At 42.8% G+C, this 14,484-nt stretch overlaps 3 protein-coding genes across 4 annotated transcripts; 1 reads left to right on the top strand and 2 right to left on the bottom strand.

Annotated features, from left to right (window-relative positions):
- Window positions 1-248: 248 nt before the first annotated feature.
- Window positions 249-1,918, bottom strand: LOC117565870 (uncharacterized). 2 transcript variants are annotated; one of them, XM_052003007.1, is made up of 5 exons: window positions 1,673-1,918; window positions 1,308-1,605; window positions 1,053-1,253; window positions 830-930; window positions 249-738 (listed from the first exon to the last, which is right to left on the bottom strand). In XM_052003007.1, the coding sequence occupies exons 1-4, from the start codon at window positions 1,829-1,831 to the stop codon at window positions 839-841; spliced, it is 750 nt and encodes a 249-aa protein (XP_051858967.1). In that variant the 5' UTR covers window positions 1,832-1,918; the 3' UTR covers window positions 249-738; window positions 830-838. The 2 variants fall into 2 exon arrangements, with proteins under 2 accessions (XP_051858967.1, XP_034101098.1); XM_034245207.2 differs by having other exon boundaries at window positions 830-972; window positions 1,673-1,916.
- A 212-nt stretch (window positions 1,919-2,130) lies between these two features.
- On the bottom strand, window positions 2,131-6,089 carry LOC117565869 (uncharacterized). Its single transcript, XM_034245206.2, has 8 exons — window positions 5,999-6,089; window positions 4,688-5,941; window positions 4,121-4,596; window positions 3,851-4,045; window positions 3,520-3,650; window positions 2,937-3,465; window positions 2,458-2,883; window positions 2,131-2,389 (listed from the first exon to the last, which is right to left on the bottom strand). The coding sequence occupies exons 2-8, from the start codon at window positions 5,925-5,927 to the stop codon at window positions 2,249-2,251; spliced, it is 3,138 nt and encodes a 1,045-aa protein (XP_034101097.1). The 5' UTR covers window positions 5,928-5,941; window positions 5,999-6,089; the 3' UTR covers window positions 2,131-2,248.
- Window positions 6,090-6,119: 30 nt separating this feature from the next.
- On the top strand, window positions 6,120-11,360 carry LOC117565868 (DNA-directed RNA polymerase, mitochondrial). Its single transcript, XM_034245205.2, has 8 exons — window positions 6,120-6,529; window positions 6,589-6,711; window positions 6,771-7,263; window positions 7,319-7,477; window positions 7,540-8,290; window positions 8,354-9,487; window positions 9,547-10,769; window positions 10,828-11,360. Exons 1-8 carry the CDS (start codon window positions 6,364-6,366, stop codon window positions 10,955-10,957), a joined length of 4,179 nt encoding a protein of 1,392 aa, XP_034101096.1. The 5' UTR covers window positions 6,120-6,363; the 3' UTR covers window positions 10,958-11,360.
- Window positions 11,361-14,484: the final 3,124 nt, after the last annotated feature.

Genomic DNA, 14,484 nt, shown 5'->3' with positions numbered 1-14,484 from the left:
TTTTAGGGGGCCTGTGAATGGGTCTTGCACTATCATCTAATCAAATACTAGACCGGCAATTGGGGATTACGTCCTTATCAAGTGATAACAACAAGTGCTGTCAACGTTACATCAAATGTGGAACACGCAAACATCTGCCTTCGCTCTCTGCCACTTCATGACTTGACAACAACCGGCAGCAGATGGCAACTGACAACAGGCAACGTGGCTGGCTGGCTATATTTATGAGGTAATTGGGATTAAGAGAGAGAAATTTTAATATAAATCTTTGAGCTGCCCTTAATTAACCGTTACACCGTTCAACGTTAACGGTACACACACAAGACAACAAACACATTTGTTATTGCTTTGTGTGGCCACATTCACTTCCTTATGACTGGCTACAGGTTTTCAACAATGACAGCTGAAAGTACTTGTATTGAGAGTGAGTAAATAAAAAAATGAAATGTGGCCCGACTGCCTAATTTAGTGGAAAATTTAAAAATACAACATAATCGAAGTGCATTTCATGAATGGCAACAATAAATAATAATAAACAATAGATTGTAGAATAAATACATATAATTAAATCTATGGAATGTTACGCTGATCATCGCTGCTGATAGCACTACTTATTTTTTTTGCGTTTTACAACTGAGAATTCCCGACATTATAAGTGCGAACTTTATGCGAAATTTCCTGCATGCGCGTCGCAGATAAGTTAAGGCTGAAGTTATTTACGATTTGCCATTCGGATTGCTTGTAAGTATACAGAATGCATTTCACATTTTTATTATGATAGAGTATACAGTAATGCGGTCTGCTATAAGCCATGCCGGCTTTCATTTACCTGTTTTATTCAAAACGAACTCGCTTGGGATGGCATAAAACAACAGCAGAGACTGCGACTGCGGCTGAGGCAGCTGCGACGACGATGTTGTGTATACCAGGCTGGCGGTGCATTCAGGCAGACAGCAGCAGCAGCCGCAGCGGCTTTGCAGGACAAGAGAGAGAGGTGTAGCCAAGGGATTAGTCTACGGACTATTCTGTTCAGTTTTGTGGCATTTACTCACAGTGCTCGACGGTTTCCTCGGCCGTCTCTGTAGTTGGGTTGGGCAAATGCGATTGCAGCTCGTCGAGCAGCTCGCTCAACTCTTGTGCATCCTTGCTAATGCTGCAAAGTTCCTCTTGCTGAAAGTCCGGATTAATTTGCTTGCACAACAATATCTGGCTAATCACATTGCCCAGATTCGAGGGTGCCGTGCGAGCAGGTGCTGCAGACACTTTGTTAAAACAATAATCCTTGGGTATTTACTTGCCATACTTACCATAATAGTCGGTCATGTCGTACGGCACCAGCTGGATGAGACGATAGCTCTTGATGAGCTCATGCCGAAACAGCTGGGTGAGCAGAAACAGCAGCGAGAGATGCATGCGCTCACTGGGACTGCCCAGACAATGGCGCGGCTGTGGCGTAATCAGATGTGCCAAATGCTTGCAGGCATCCACGCAGCTGCGACGCAGACGTCGAATCTTCTCGCGCAACTCGGGCGAATCTCGTGTCTGGCCGATGTAGATCAGTAGCTCACGAAACTGTGCCACATAGCAATTGATTTCCATGATGAGCTGCGAGCAATGAATGCATATTAAATGGTATTCAATTAATTGTTAATGGGCTTGTCGATTGTCTCACCTTCTGGGGATCTCTGGAGGGCAGCAGCAGCTGGGGCAAGTAGATGGACAATCGATGTGCTATAATTGTCGAGTTGCGTATAGCCAAAGCAGTGCTGCTGGTGACGCTGCCCACCGGTGGCAACTTATCGCCATAATCCAAGCCTCCAACGCTGGCCATGTTGTGATGCTCACTGACTAACAAGACTGAGGTGCAGGCAGCATTTGTGCACCACTCGAAAGTATGCTATAAAAAGCAGCTGCAGTGTCTGTGTGTTGTGTAGTATACGTGTGTGTGTGTGTAATACTGCTGTCTTATGCAAGCAAATTGCGGGCTGTCTCATTACCTTGTGTCAACAACAAGTCACGACTGCCACACAACAACAACATGTAAATAAAAAGAAGCCTGTTAGTTTGCCAAGTTGTATCGCATGTTGCATGAAGGTAAGCACACAGCTAATGAAACCATAATCATAACTGTTGGGGTGAAATCAAGTTGAGGGATGCCGAGACAAGAGCTAAGAATGTGATGCTGCCTATCTGTTGCCTCGGCATTCAACAATTTTAATAGTAGCAGTCAACACAACACTACATATCACTATTCATCATCGGTAAAGCTGAAGGTAGAGGAGGTGGTCGAACCAGAACTAGGCCCATCGATAAACAGATCCACGCTGTCCACATCAATGAGTTCCAATTCCTCAAAAATCGTTTCATCTGTAATGCATTTAGTCGGATCCTGAAGCAATACGCAACACATAATGAACTACAAAAACATTCTTAAAATAGCAATTTACAAGCACTTACAATTCTAGCATATTTCCAGCAATTGATGGCATTCACATTGTTGCCCAGATGCAGATTAATCAGAGCCAAGAAACCCCAAATGTTCGGCACGTGCGCACCAAAGGAGGTGCAGGTAATAAAGCACTGCAGTGCCTTGTTGAAATCATACAGTCTGTAGTAGGCTTTGCCCATCAAGTAGTTGCAGAAGAGCGACAATAGTTGACCGTCAAAGGGTTGACTCAACGCATTCACTGTCTGGTCAAAGTTGTCCATCTCATAGGATATGTAAGCGAATCGTAGTTTGCTCAGCAAATAGTTATCACGTTCACCCTCAAAGCCAGATGATTGATCCACAATGCGCTCATAGTAATTGGCTGCCTTCTCCCAGTTGCCGCGTGCGAATTCAACGTTGCCATTTACCTGTGCCACAAACGCTGCTTGGGGCGTCTAATATTATAAATTATTAATTTAGCAAAAGCATTAATCTTGATTTAACTTACCAGCTCTTCCTCCTCGCCGTTGTCCTCGCCAACGCCACCGTGCTCGACGGGCTCAAAATCGTCATCGAGCTGTTTAAGCAATATTTTCAGCTGTGTGCTAATCAAATAACGATCTACCTCATCGCACTGCGACTGGAACTCGTTGAAGATCACCTGGCCAAATTCATAAAGGCCCAGACGCACAAACAACTTGAAGCACACAAAGAACATGTGGCCGCTCTCCTTTGCAAATTCAGGATTCATGTTCAACGAAATGCCCCAAATGCTGAGAGGTGCCGCAGCCTCATTCACTCTATGCGACGGGCTCGTCAACTCTTCCTCAAGACGCCAACGTGCGTAGTTAAAACCAGGCGCATAATCAAAGCGCTTGTAATAGCAATAAAGCAAAATCCAACCATCCAATTTGCTAACATGTGTCTCTGCATATTGTGTTATGCTATTCAACAGACACTCATTAGCATTCGACGAGATTGTGGGATCGGGATCATCGCGTGTGTCCACATAGTTGATGAATATGCGAATCCAACCACTGTGATCAGGATGAGATCAATTAGAAATGAACAAAGCAATGATGGACACTTACGCTAAATAATCTTGTAGCGGTGAAAGAATTTGGACAGTTTTAAAAAAGGCCTTGGCAGCTACATACTCGGATTGCTCCATTTTGACAATCAGATCATAGAATTCGAAAAGCGGCCCACTGTGATCTTTTTCCTGAAACACAACATAACAATTAAATGACAAACTTAATGATTAAAAATGATTAATATAAGCTGATTGCTCATGGAATTGATTGATTCACATGGCAGTCTATTGAAGCGATTAGATGTATGATATTTTATGAGTGTAATGATTTGTCAATTAAGGCGAATAAATCAATAACCAGGCATTATCTAATCTTCCTCTTGTCTGACCTTTTCATAGAAATAACTAGCCATGCGCTTATCCCCCACCGCATTCATCAATTTGATGGCATTCATTGCATCGAAAAGTTGTTCGCTCTTCTTGTGCCTATCCTTAATAAGCTCATCAAAGCCTTCGTCCTCGATCTTCTCCAGAAGGTTGTGGGTACGCGTCTCCAACTCATTGAATGCAAGTACGCAGATATTCTAAAATTTAAAAATTACAATTTATTATATATACATATGTGTATATATAATACCATAGATTTCATGGATACTCACTCGGAACTCATGATTGGAGCTGGTGTGTATGCGATTATTGAAATCACTGCCCACCAATTTCAGCAGTATGTTGCTGAGATTCTGCAACGCACAGCAGAAATGATTGCGCTTCTCCTCGACGCTCTGCACATTCTTGTCCACAATATAACGAATCGTATCGCGTACGAATGCATCGAAACGCAAATATACTTCACGTTGAATCTCACAGAGCGTCGCTTTCGGTGGTTCCGATGGCGGTTTATTGCAATGCAACAGTCGATTCTGGCTTATGAAGCTCTCTCGAAACACCTTCAGCTCGTGATAAGTTTCACCCAGCGGTGCCAAGAGACACAGCTTGATGATGGCAAAGGTGGGTTCCAGGGGCTCTGTGCTGCTGCGGCGTTGTTTCGAAGTGCCCATAGTGACTCGCTTCGTCTTCACCGCTTTCTTTTGGATGCCCAGATACTTAAGCTCCACAGCAAAGCGAATTGTTTGTACTGCAAAAAAGAATACAATGAATATTTAATAGTTATCAGTAAAGCCGCAGTTTTGGCTGTAATATATCGTGTTATATATTGTGTTACTTGCCACCGGGAAAAAGCATAATTGCTGGATCCAAAATCCCCTCGAATACCTTTTGCTTGCTGGCTTTAGCTCCCTTTGTTCCTTTGTTGTCCGTAGCGCTTGCTGTCTGAAAGGCCTCCACTAGAATAACATAACGTTGCAGGATAAATACATTGTACAATGCGTCGGACATTTCACGGGTGAGTATATAGCGATGGAATGTATTGCAAATCAGAGCATTATCGAATTGTGGACTTATGGCATTGAAGACCACGTCTAAGTTCTCGGAACGCATGAGCTGCTGGAACAGCTGATGGATGCTCACCTCCATGGTGGACTTGAGGCCCAAACAATTGTCAATACTTACATTGCTGCGAAACGATTCAAAGAGCAAATAACTATGCTGATTGGCAATGCAAACGTCGCTGAATCTGTTAAAGCTGCACCAAGGAATCACATGGTATTCGTTGCGTGTCACCGGCTGTGTGGAACGAAAGCTTAGCTGCACTTCAAGGGTGTCCACATTGAGTGCATAATTCTCATTCAGATTGTAGATGGACTCGAAAGACACAAACGCCATATTGGTGAACGCAATTTCCTTGGCAATGGGCACTAAAGTGTACAGATGCCACTCCGAGTGGACGGTGCAGCGCAACTCGTTGGGCACATCGGGTACGGGGTAGAGGTAAAGTTCCTCGCGCACCATGCAGCGATGATGGCCAAAGAGTTTGATCAGATCCAAGTATCCCACGCAAAGCAGCAACAGATCGTCATTGTCGGCAAAGTAATCCACTTCGATATTCACCTGGGCTGCATCTGGAGTAGGCGACAGATGTGTCACATCTTCAATAACGGCAGCCACTGTGTTTTCTTCTTTATCTTCTTCGGTCAGAGACGTTTCCTGCTCCACCTCAGTTTCCGTGAAAGTCGTCGATGATTCCACTTTGCGCATGTAGAGTTTGATGAGCAGTGGATTATCTGCGGCCTGATTAATGCGATCCAGGTTGTCCTGTTGAAAGATTAATGTGTATGTGGGCTTGGTGTGGAATTCTTGCTCCAAAATAATGCCTTCGGTGTCGTATTGCTCTACGCATTTCACAATGACGCTTTCTCCTTGATCCATGTGTATTTCGAGTGCATGTTTTGTGGTGGGCAGAATACCAATGCTGGCCAGCTGAATATATAGAAATATATTGGGTGGTTGCGGCTTGGAGTCATCATCTGTGTTCTCTTTTTTATCTTTCTTTTCGCGTTTAGGCGCCATTGTTTTTGTAACAACTTTCAGACGAACGTTAAAATTAGTGTTGAGCAAATTAAAATCGGTGGATAGTTTACCAACACTTAAAACAGCAATGAGTTGGCAGCTCGATTGAAATGTATTGATAACTACGTTATTGCATTGTGTAAATGTTTGTAGTGTATTTTATCCTAATTTCAGTAAAGTTGTCGATTTGAAAGTTTCGTATTGTCAATTGATGACTTGATAAACACACACAATATAAATGGTTTGTAAATTGGTGCCAGTTCATAAAGGGCTGTCGTTTTGGTATATTAGCATAATGTGATACTCGGTCACACTGGCACTGTCAGACCAACACGTGAAGCGCGCAATGGACAACAAAATATTATGCAAGCGTTCAATATTTGTGTAAAAATTGTGTAAAATCTAATACGAAACGTTGCAATTGCAACTCGCAAACATGTATCGCTTATTGGGCGTCAACCGCGCTGCAGCTGTACAGCGTGTGCTACGCTTGCCGCCGCCTACCTCAACAACAACAGGCTGCAGCAATTGCGGCACCGCTGCGCATAATTTGACTCAATATCAGCAATATTATCAGATGCTTTACCGTCCAGCGCCGGCAAGTAAGTTAATATACATATGCTAAATGTGCGTTCATATATTAAATGCGTAAATCTCGTAGCAACAACTGCAATTGCTTTACGCACACAGTCCACCACACCCACACAAGCAGACGCCTTGGCTCAGGCGAAGAAGAAACGTTTACGTAAACCGCGCTACGCCAAATATGTGGAGCTATTGGAAGGTAATCTTGCTAATTACAATATGTTGTGAATGAAAAAACTAATGTACATCTGCTTGCAGTAACCGAGCTTACTGCCAGCGAGCGCAAGTCGCGTGTCAAGCGCTTGAAGTCAAAGAAATTGGCAGAATTCATACAGAAAACACAAATGCAAATCCTCGAGAAGCGGGCACGAGAAGAACGACGTGCCCAGAAGAAAGGCGAACCCTGCAGTGGTGAAGCACAGCTGCAGCTGGAGGAATATCAACAATTAATACTGGAGAGCCACATCAATAGTCCAGCAAAGTTAAAGAACAGTGAAGAAACCGTACTGCGGCAGCCCGCAGAATATCAAAAGTTCGATTTGGATGCGGTAGACAGTTCGATATTGGAGGCGGGCATGTACGATGACAAGCCGATAATATTCTTTGGCAAGGATACGTACACCAAACAGATAATTTCGAATCCGACAGAGGTGCACAACATACTAAAGAGCTTTAACAATTATCGGGACATTCTGGAAGGTATTGAACATGAGCGACAGGACAACATTGAAGCGGATTTGGCCAGATTTGGGTGCGTAATAATGATATATCAATCATTTCTTATCTAAACGCGATTGTTTCTACAGTTTGAATGCACCTAAACTCGCCGTAGTGGAGTCAACTTTGTTGGATCCCTTTGAATCGAATGAGCCTTACATCGATGATCAGCAGCAGCCCCCGAAACCTATTCAGGAAACTAGTGTGCAGTCGAAAATAAATGCCGTAACAGCAAAATCCAAAAAGCGGCAAGTGCTCAACATATTCCTCAAGGGTGTCACATACTAATTGTTTTATTTTCTATCGACAGCTTCAAGTCAAAGGTGCATGTCAATGAGGAACAGGAACGTCTGGCCAAGCAGCGCGCATTGAACGTAAATTTGACTACATATCTCAATGTATGCGTCTCAGCAAACATGCTGAGTCGCGCGCTCTCCACAATCTTTGCCTATCGCAGTCGCGCCAAAAAGAATAACATACCGCAGAAGCAGAGCATCATCACCATTGAACTGTATAACATTCTGTTGCATGGCTATGCGGGCAAAGGTTCTTTTGACCGTTGCCAGGAGCTGTTCAAGCTTATCCATGAGGATGGTCTGCAGTTTAGCGAGCAAACTTATGCAGCTGCTTTCGAATGTCTTGGACGAGTTGAGTCGGATGCAGAGAATATAAAATCGATTGAACAGTACATCGAACAGGCTGAACAACAAGGATATACGCTTAATCAGATTATGGATCGCTCGAAGTTTGTGTCTGATCAACGTGATATAGCGCTGGATGCCATAAGGCGAGTACGTGCCGATTTCACGCCTGTATATGTGCCACCTCAGTTGGGCTACGACAACGAATTGCTCAACGATCTCAATGCATACACTGTTCCCGTGGGCGCCGAAGCCGAAACAATAAAGCAGCAGGATTGCAGCATTATGAACTCAAAGCTTGGATATAGTAAAGCACAATTAGAGCAGCTAGCTCGTGAACAGTTGCAAGTGGAATTGGATGGCTCCATCACCATCAAGTCCATTGAAAAGCCCAAGGAATTTGCCAATGCCAAATTTTGCGTAAGTCACAAATATCAAAAATACCAATGTCAAACTGTTTGATGCTCAATTTCTTGCTTGCAGCGCACTAAGCTTAAGGAATTGGATCAAACGTGGCGTAAGCAAATCTCGGCTGCCATTGTGCGTGATCTGAACACGTTGCGTGCTCAGGTGCGTTTCAAGCCGCATGGATACATGAACTACTATACGTACCTTAAGGTGCTGGAAACGAGCCACTTTACGGACATACTCATCAAGGAGATCTACAAACTCGCCGAAGGGTCCGAGACCTTTAGTCCCACCGTGGGTCAGCTATACAAGGAACTCGGTCAACGGGTGCAGCAATGCTATCAAATCGAACTGAAAAAACACAATGGCACGTTGGAGAAAGTTGGCGATATTTACAGCTCGTACTGTGAGCTGTGGGATAGCGGCAAGAGTCAGGATAATACAAGGCAAATGTGGCAACGTTTGGTGCACGAACAGCGTGACAGTGGACCCTCCATGGATCTGCCCGAGGTACCGTGGCCGTCGAATGTATTGATCGGTGTGGGACGTTTCCTTTTCAATATTTTGGTGCGTGACATCAAAATAGATGCGCATATTATGCGTCAAAAGAAGACAGCGACGACGACGCCACAGAATCTATTGCCTGCCTTTTATACGCTGTTTCGGAATCAAGGACGTTTGGTCAAGGAGGAAGTCAAACCACATCCCGTGTTGTCGCGTTTATTGCGCGCCTCACGCCAACAGACGCTCACCTTTGACGCGAATCTGGTGCCCATGCTGTGTCCACCACAACCCTGGAGCACGCCACACAACGGTGGCTATTTGCTGAACAAATCGGAACTGATACGTTTGCCACAGCAGGCGGTGCAGCAATGGGAACGCATACACGCCTCCAATCCGCAGCATCTCTATCCGGCACTCGACTCGCTCAATCAGCTAGCCAGTGTGCCGTGGCGTGTCAACACACAGCTGCTGGATGTGATCATTAAAGTGTTTCAAAATGGCGGTGATGCCAAACTGGATGTGCCACAGCCGCCCAGCTCGTTGCCAGCATTGCCCACTCTGCCTGCGGCTAGTGATAGTGAGAATCCTACGTCGCCAGCTGAGCGTGCCAAGCAGTTCAGGGATAAGCTGGCACATCGACGCAAACAAAGCGAGATGTACAGCTTGTGGTGCGATGCGCTCTATCGTCTGTCGCTGGCACAGCACGTAAGTCACTCAACTGATCCTTTCCTCTGTGCAATTCCTTATTAATTCCCCCTTTTCAGTACCGTGACAAGGTCTTTTGGCTGCCGCACAACATGGACTTCCGTGGACGCGTTTACCCCGTGCCGCCGCATTTGAATCACTTGGGCTCTGATTTGGCTCGTTCGATGCTCATATTTGATCAGGCACAGCCGCTGGGCGTCGATGGCTTCAGCTGGCTGAAACTGCACTGTATCAACTTGACGGGCCTTAAGAAGCGAGATTCAGTGCGTGAACGTCTGCTGTATGCAGAGGAGATTATGCCAGAGATACTCGACTCGGCGGACAATCCACTCACGGGTCGCATGTGGTGGTCCAAATCGGATGAACCATGGCAAACGCTTGCGTGTTGCATGGAGATTGCCAATGTGCAACGCTCACCCGATCCCAGTGCCTATCTGAGTCGCTTTCCCATACATCAGGATGGTTCGTGCAACGGTCTGCAGCATTATGCGGCATTGGGTCGTGATCAAGCGGGCGCTTGCAGTGTTAATCTGTCACCGTCAGCTATACCGCAGGATGTGTACAGTGCGGTTGCGGCGTTGGTAGAACGCACACGTAAAACGGATGCCCAGAATGGACTCCATGTGGCTGCAGCACTGGAGGGATTCGTGCGACGCAAGGTCATTAAACAGACGGTGATGACAACGGTGTATGGTGTGACACGCTACGGAGCACGATTACAGATTGCGCGACAGCTGAAAGACATTGATGACTTCCCCAAGGATTGGGTGTGGCCAGCGTCGACGTATTTGACCACAAAAACGTTTGAGAGTCTGCGCGAAATGTTCACGTCGACTCGCGAGATTCAAGACTGGTTTACCGAGTGTGCCCGCATGATTGCCGGCGTGTGCATGCAAAATGTGGAGTGGGTAACACCGCTGGGCTTGCCCGTGGTGCAGCCATACAATCGCCAGGAGACAAAGCATGTGCCCCGTGCCGGGCTGCGTGTGACCAACAGCATGTCAACGGATCTGTACGAACGTCCCAATATCCTGAAACAGAAGAATGCCTTTCCGCCCAATTTCATTCATTCGCTGGACTCGTCGCACATGATGCTCACCTCGTTGCAGTGCGAGCGCCAGGGCATCACCTTTGTCTCGGTGCACGATTGCTTCTGGACGCATGCGTGTACGGTGCCGGAGCTGAATCGGGCGTGTCGCGAGCAGTTTGTGGCGCTCCATTCACAGCCCATTCTTGAGCAGCTGTCCAAATTTATGCGACAAACGTATAGCTTCCGAGACACGTGAGTTTGTTGAATCCATTTTGACATACAGCACTTTATTAACTATTTGCATTTACAGCGAATTTACCAACGATGGTTCGGTGGAGGATCTGTCAAAACGGCAGCTGAATCGCACACTGAGACAACTGCCACAGAAAGGTGACTTTGATCTGCGCAACGTTCTTGATTCGGTCTACTTCTTCAGCTAAAAGGAAATGTGCCTAATTCTCTGTAGTCATTAGCTTAAGATTTTGTTAGATTTGTTGAAAAATTGGATGCTTTTAATACCAAAAGAAAATTGCAAAACTAAAGGAAATACCCAAAGTCAAGTGCAGCCGCAAAAAATGTGATTTTTCTAAATGTTTACAATATAAAACATACATACCTAACTTAAAATAGCCTAATACCCAACAAAACCTAATTGTTAATTTATAATTCGTTGATGTGAATTGGCATATCTACTGATTTTTATATACTACACACAACTAGTATTTCTACTGTGCAAAAGAAGCTTATTTATGAAATAAACCAAAACGAAATATTTGAAATATTATTAAAAGTGACACTTGATAAATGCAATAAACAATAAATTGTAATACCATATTTATGAAATTGCAAACTGAGTTTCTCTTTTCACTCACTGGCCGTCTGGGATGTGGAATTTTAATACTTGCTTGGGATCATCATTGTCATTATATAGGATTTATTTAAAATATTATTTTATGTTTAGTGTTTAATTCATTTGTTTATTGATTATCATTAATTTATAACTATTATAATGAAGAAACCATTAAACATTTTCTTTTTATATTTTTTTTTTAATTTGCATTTGTTTTAGTATTATTGAGTTTTTCTTTTATTTTATTACTTTGCTTTGATTGATAGTTTAAATAATAAAATATTTCGAATCAATATTGAATTATTATTATTAACATTGGAATATCATTATCAATATAATTATCTACAGTTTTAATCATCTAGATTTTAATTTAAGTGTTTTTGTAATCATTTTCATTTGAAAACTTTACTCTTAATTAGAATACAGTAATCAATTTCTGGTTTCTACTTTCTTTTTTTTAGATTAATGAGTTTTTCTTGAAAAATTGAATTTCCCTTTTGTTTGCTCTTTAATTAATTAATATGGTAATCAATGGAATTATCAGATTTCCATAAAATGTATTCAAATCTTGTGAATTGATCGAGTCATTTAAATTTATTTCAGTACAACTTAATTAACGTGTTCTTGTTTATTTGTTTCCAGTTTTTTGAATAGATATTTTGATTTGTTTTATATTTTTGTGCTTATCAGGTGCCTAATCAAAATGTGAATCTAAAATCGTGTGTCTCTTTTGAAAAGTGCTCAAACTTTCGACTCTCACTCAAGAACATTGAGTGCTATCCCACGCCCACTTTTCCCTCCCCCGTTTGTTTTTACACAGCAAAGGCAGCTACTGCTGCTGCTGCAGCGTACGCCGTTTGCTGCTGCCGGCGACCGGCGACGCGACTCGACTCAACTCGGTGTCGGTGTCGACGTCGTCGGCATTCGGCATTTTCTTTCGTGCTCGGGTCTTTTTTGTGCTTTTTCGTGTCGTGTTGGGTTCGCTCGCGCGTGGTCGCAGGTCTCCTCAGTTTGAAAAGTTCATGCGGCGCGTCAAGAACGCAACGTAACGGTTAAAAAAATAAAACAACTGCTACACAACGCGAACAGCCAGTGGAGCTAATTCTACATATTGTGGGCAGCAAGCAGCGGTCATCGGTCAGAGCGTAAAGCACACAGCGGTTATATTTTTTAATGCCAACAAAAAAACCTAAAACAAAAACAATAGTTAAATAAAAAGGGAAGTGGAGCAAAAGAAATACGAGTGTTTGTTGAACGCATCTTTATTGTTGTTTGCATTTTCTGATCTGTGGTGGTGATTGGGGAAGAAGCGCATGTGGCAGCTGACGACGACGACACAGCAAAGAAGGTAAATACAAATACCAGCTGCTAAGCTTTTTATCGCGTATCTCAAAGATACACGCGGTCCTCCCGCACACACACACACTCAGCGACTGCTGTGACAGTAGCAAAAGTGCAGTGCAAATGAAAATTTCAACAATTCGAAAATTCGAAAATAAAAGCACAATAGCAAAAGCAACCCCGCAGAGAAGGTTCTTTTTTTTGTCTGTTTGTTTGTTAGTTTGTTTATTTGCATTGCAATTTGTTGTTGATTTTGATTTGTATCTTTGGCATTGCGCGCTGTTTTGTGCGCCGTCGGAAAATGCAAAATTAATTGTGCACAATTTGCGGCAGCAAGTAGTTGAAAATGCATAAAAAATAAATACACGCGCGTCTCCTCTCTTATCAGCAGACGCTGCTCCTCGTACTCGCCACTTGGACGCGACGTATCATAGCGAGTATCATATTAAAATTAATTGAATTATAAACCATGCGCCTGACGCAGCAGCCGCTACTGCTTGATTTGCTCGTCCCCCTCTTCCCTTCCCCCACCCGGCATAAGTTAGTGAATGCCGTCTCGAATCTTATTGTCGGGGGAGAGTTAGATAAAAGCATATGTGTGTGTCTCTCTCTATCTCTGCTTGCAGTTGTCTCTCTTTCTCGCTCGCTCTTTCTCTATGTCTCTCTCTCTCTCGCTTTTTGCTGTAGGTAATTGGGGCAATGTTTGACTCCGTTTATCTGCCACAGAGAAGTTGTGTGGCAGTCAACGCACATTGATAAGTGGCAACAATTATGTGCATTGACATTTGATTGAATGCTCAAATCGTTATATTTGACAGCGCACACAATCGCTGCACGCACACACGCTGCGTATGCGTAATATATTGGCAAGCCAACATTCAATAAGCATTTCGATTTAGCAACACTTTAATTTCACGCTTTATGGTCTTCTGCTGTTGTTTCTGCTGCGGCACGCCATTAATGTTTATTGTTTATTTCTTTATATTTCAGTAGCTAAATAAATAAAAAGCTAAAGCACCGCGCAAGATAATGATCTGAAGTCCTAAGAGGGGCGCTTTATCTTTTAATACTTTTATGCACTCTTTTTGCGGGGAGTCCCAAAGAAGAAATATTCATATGCGTGTATTTCGACTATTTTCGGAAGATGTTAAGTTATGCATGCTCATTATATTCATTCATATTTAATGAGATACTTGTGATGAGCATTGTATGACTTAAGTCCTAAGAATTCTGCTTTATCTTAGTCATTTTATTTACTTCAGCTGTTGGGATTCTCATTAAAATATATTCCGAGATTTAGGTTTTTGGGGAAGTGTTTAGATAAAGAGATGCTTGTATTAATATATTTATTAAGTATATGCTAAGTTCAAGGAACACCTTCGTAGCTTCTTAATTATTCTGATGAATATACATATATTAGATACTTAGGAATGGTCCGAGGTACACAATATATAATATTATATTAAGCATAAGTTTATCAGGATATTTGACAGCAAGGATAAATTATTTATCACCCATGTAGAGTCTTCAATAAGTATATTAAAAATTATATACTATAGCATTGTTTTTTGTAATACTAAAAATATTCTATTAACAAAAATATTTCATAACTATTTATAACCGCTACCTATAGGGTAGTAAGGTATTAAATATTACTTTGTGACTGAAGGAAATGAATCAGTTAAAAATTATAAAATTATTTAAAAAATATTTTTGTAAGGGGAAAAACTACTGAAATATAATCTTACTTGCTTTGGCTGACAATTTGTATATACA

The sequence above is a fragment of the Drosophila albomicans genome, chromosome 2L, assembly GCF_009650485.2.
Source record: "Drosophila albomicans strain 15112-1751.03 chromosome 2L, ASM965048v2, whole genome shotgun sequence".
Taxonomy (NCBI): Eukaryota; Metazoa; Arthropoda; class Insecta; order Diptera; family Drosophilidae; genus Drosophila; species Drosophila albomicans.
Note: the sequence above shows the minus strand (reverse complement) of the source record. Positions and strands in the feature narration are given on the sequence as shown.

What these genes read in the sequence shown, in the direction of transcription:
- LOC117565868 (XM_034245205.2), top strand. Translation starts at nt 6,364, where the DNA reads ATGTATCGCTTATTGGGCGTCAACCGCGCTGCAGCTGTACAGCGTGTG. An exon ending in TTGCCAATGCCAAATTTTGC is followed by an intron (nt 8,291 to 8,353) that starts GTAAGTCACAAA and finishes TCTTGCTTGCAG; the next exon opens with CGCACTAAGCTTAAGGAATT. An exon ending in GTCTGTCGCTGGCACAGCAC is followed by an intron (nt 9,488 to 9,546) that starts GTAAGTCACTCA and finishes CCCCCTTTTCAG; the next exon opens with TACCGTGACAAGGTCTTTTG.
- LOC117565869 (XM_034245206.2), bottom strand. Translation starts at nt 5,927, where the DNA reads ATGGCGCCTAAACGCGAAAAGAAAGATAAAAAAGAGAACACAGATGAT. An exon ending in CTAGTTATTTCTATGAAAAG is followed by an intron (nt 3,651 to 3,850) that starts GTCAGACAAGAG and finishes GTTGTGTTTCAG; the next exon opens with GAAAAAGATCACAGTGGGCC. An exon ending in CCGCTACAAGATTATTTAGC is followed by an intron (nt 3,466 to 3,519) that starts GTAAGTGTCCAT and finishes TCCTGATCACAG; the next exon opens with TGGTTGGATTCGCATATTCA.
- LOC117565870 (XM_034245207.2), bottom strand. Translation starts at nt 1,831, where the DNA reads ATGGCCAGCGTTGGAGGCTTGGATTATGGCGATAAGTTGCCACCGGTG. An exon ending in CGACATGACCGACTATTATG is followed by an intron (nt 1,254 to 1,307) that starts GTAAGTATGGCA and finishes AAGTGTCTGCAG; the next exon opens with CACCTGCTCGCACGGCACCC. An exon ending in CGAGGAAACCGTCGAGCACT is followed by an intron (nt 973 to 1,052) that starts GTGAGTAAATGC and finishes TGTCCTGCAAAG; the next exon opens with CCGCTGCGGCTGCTGCTGCT.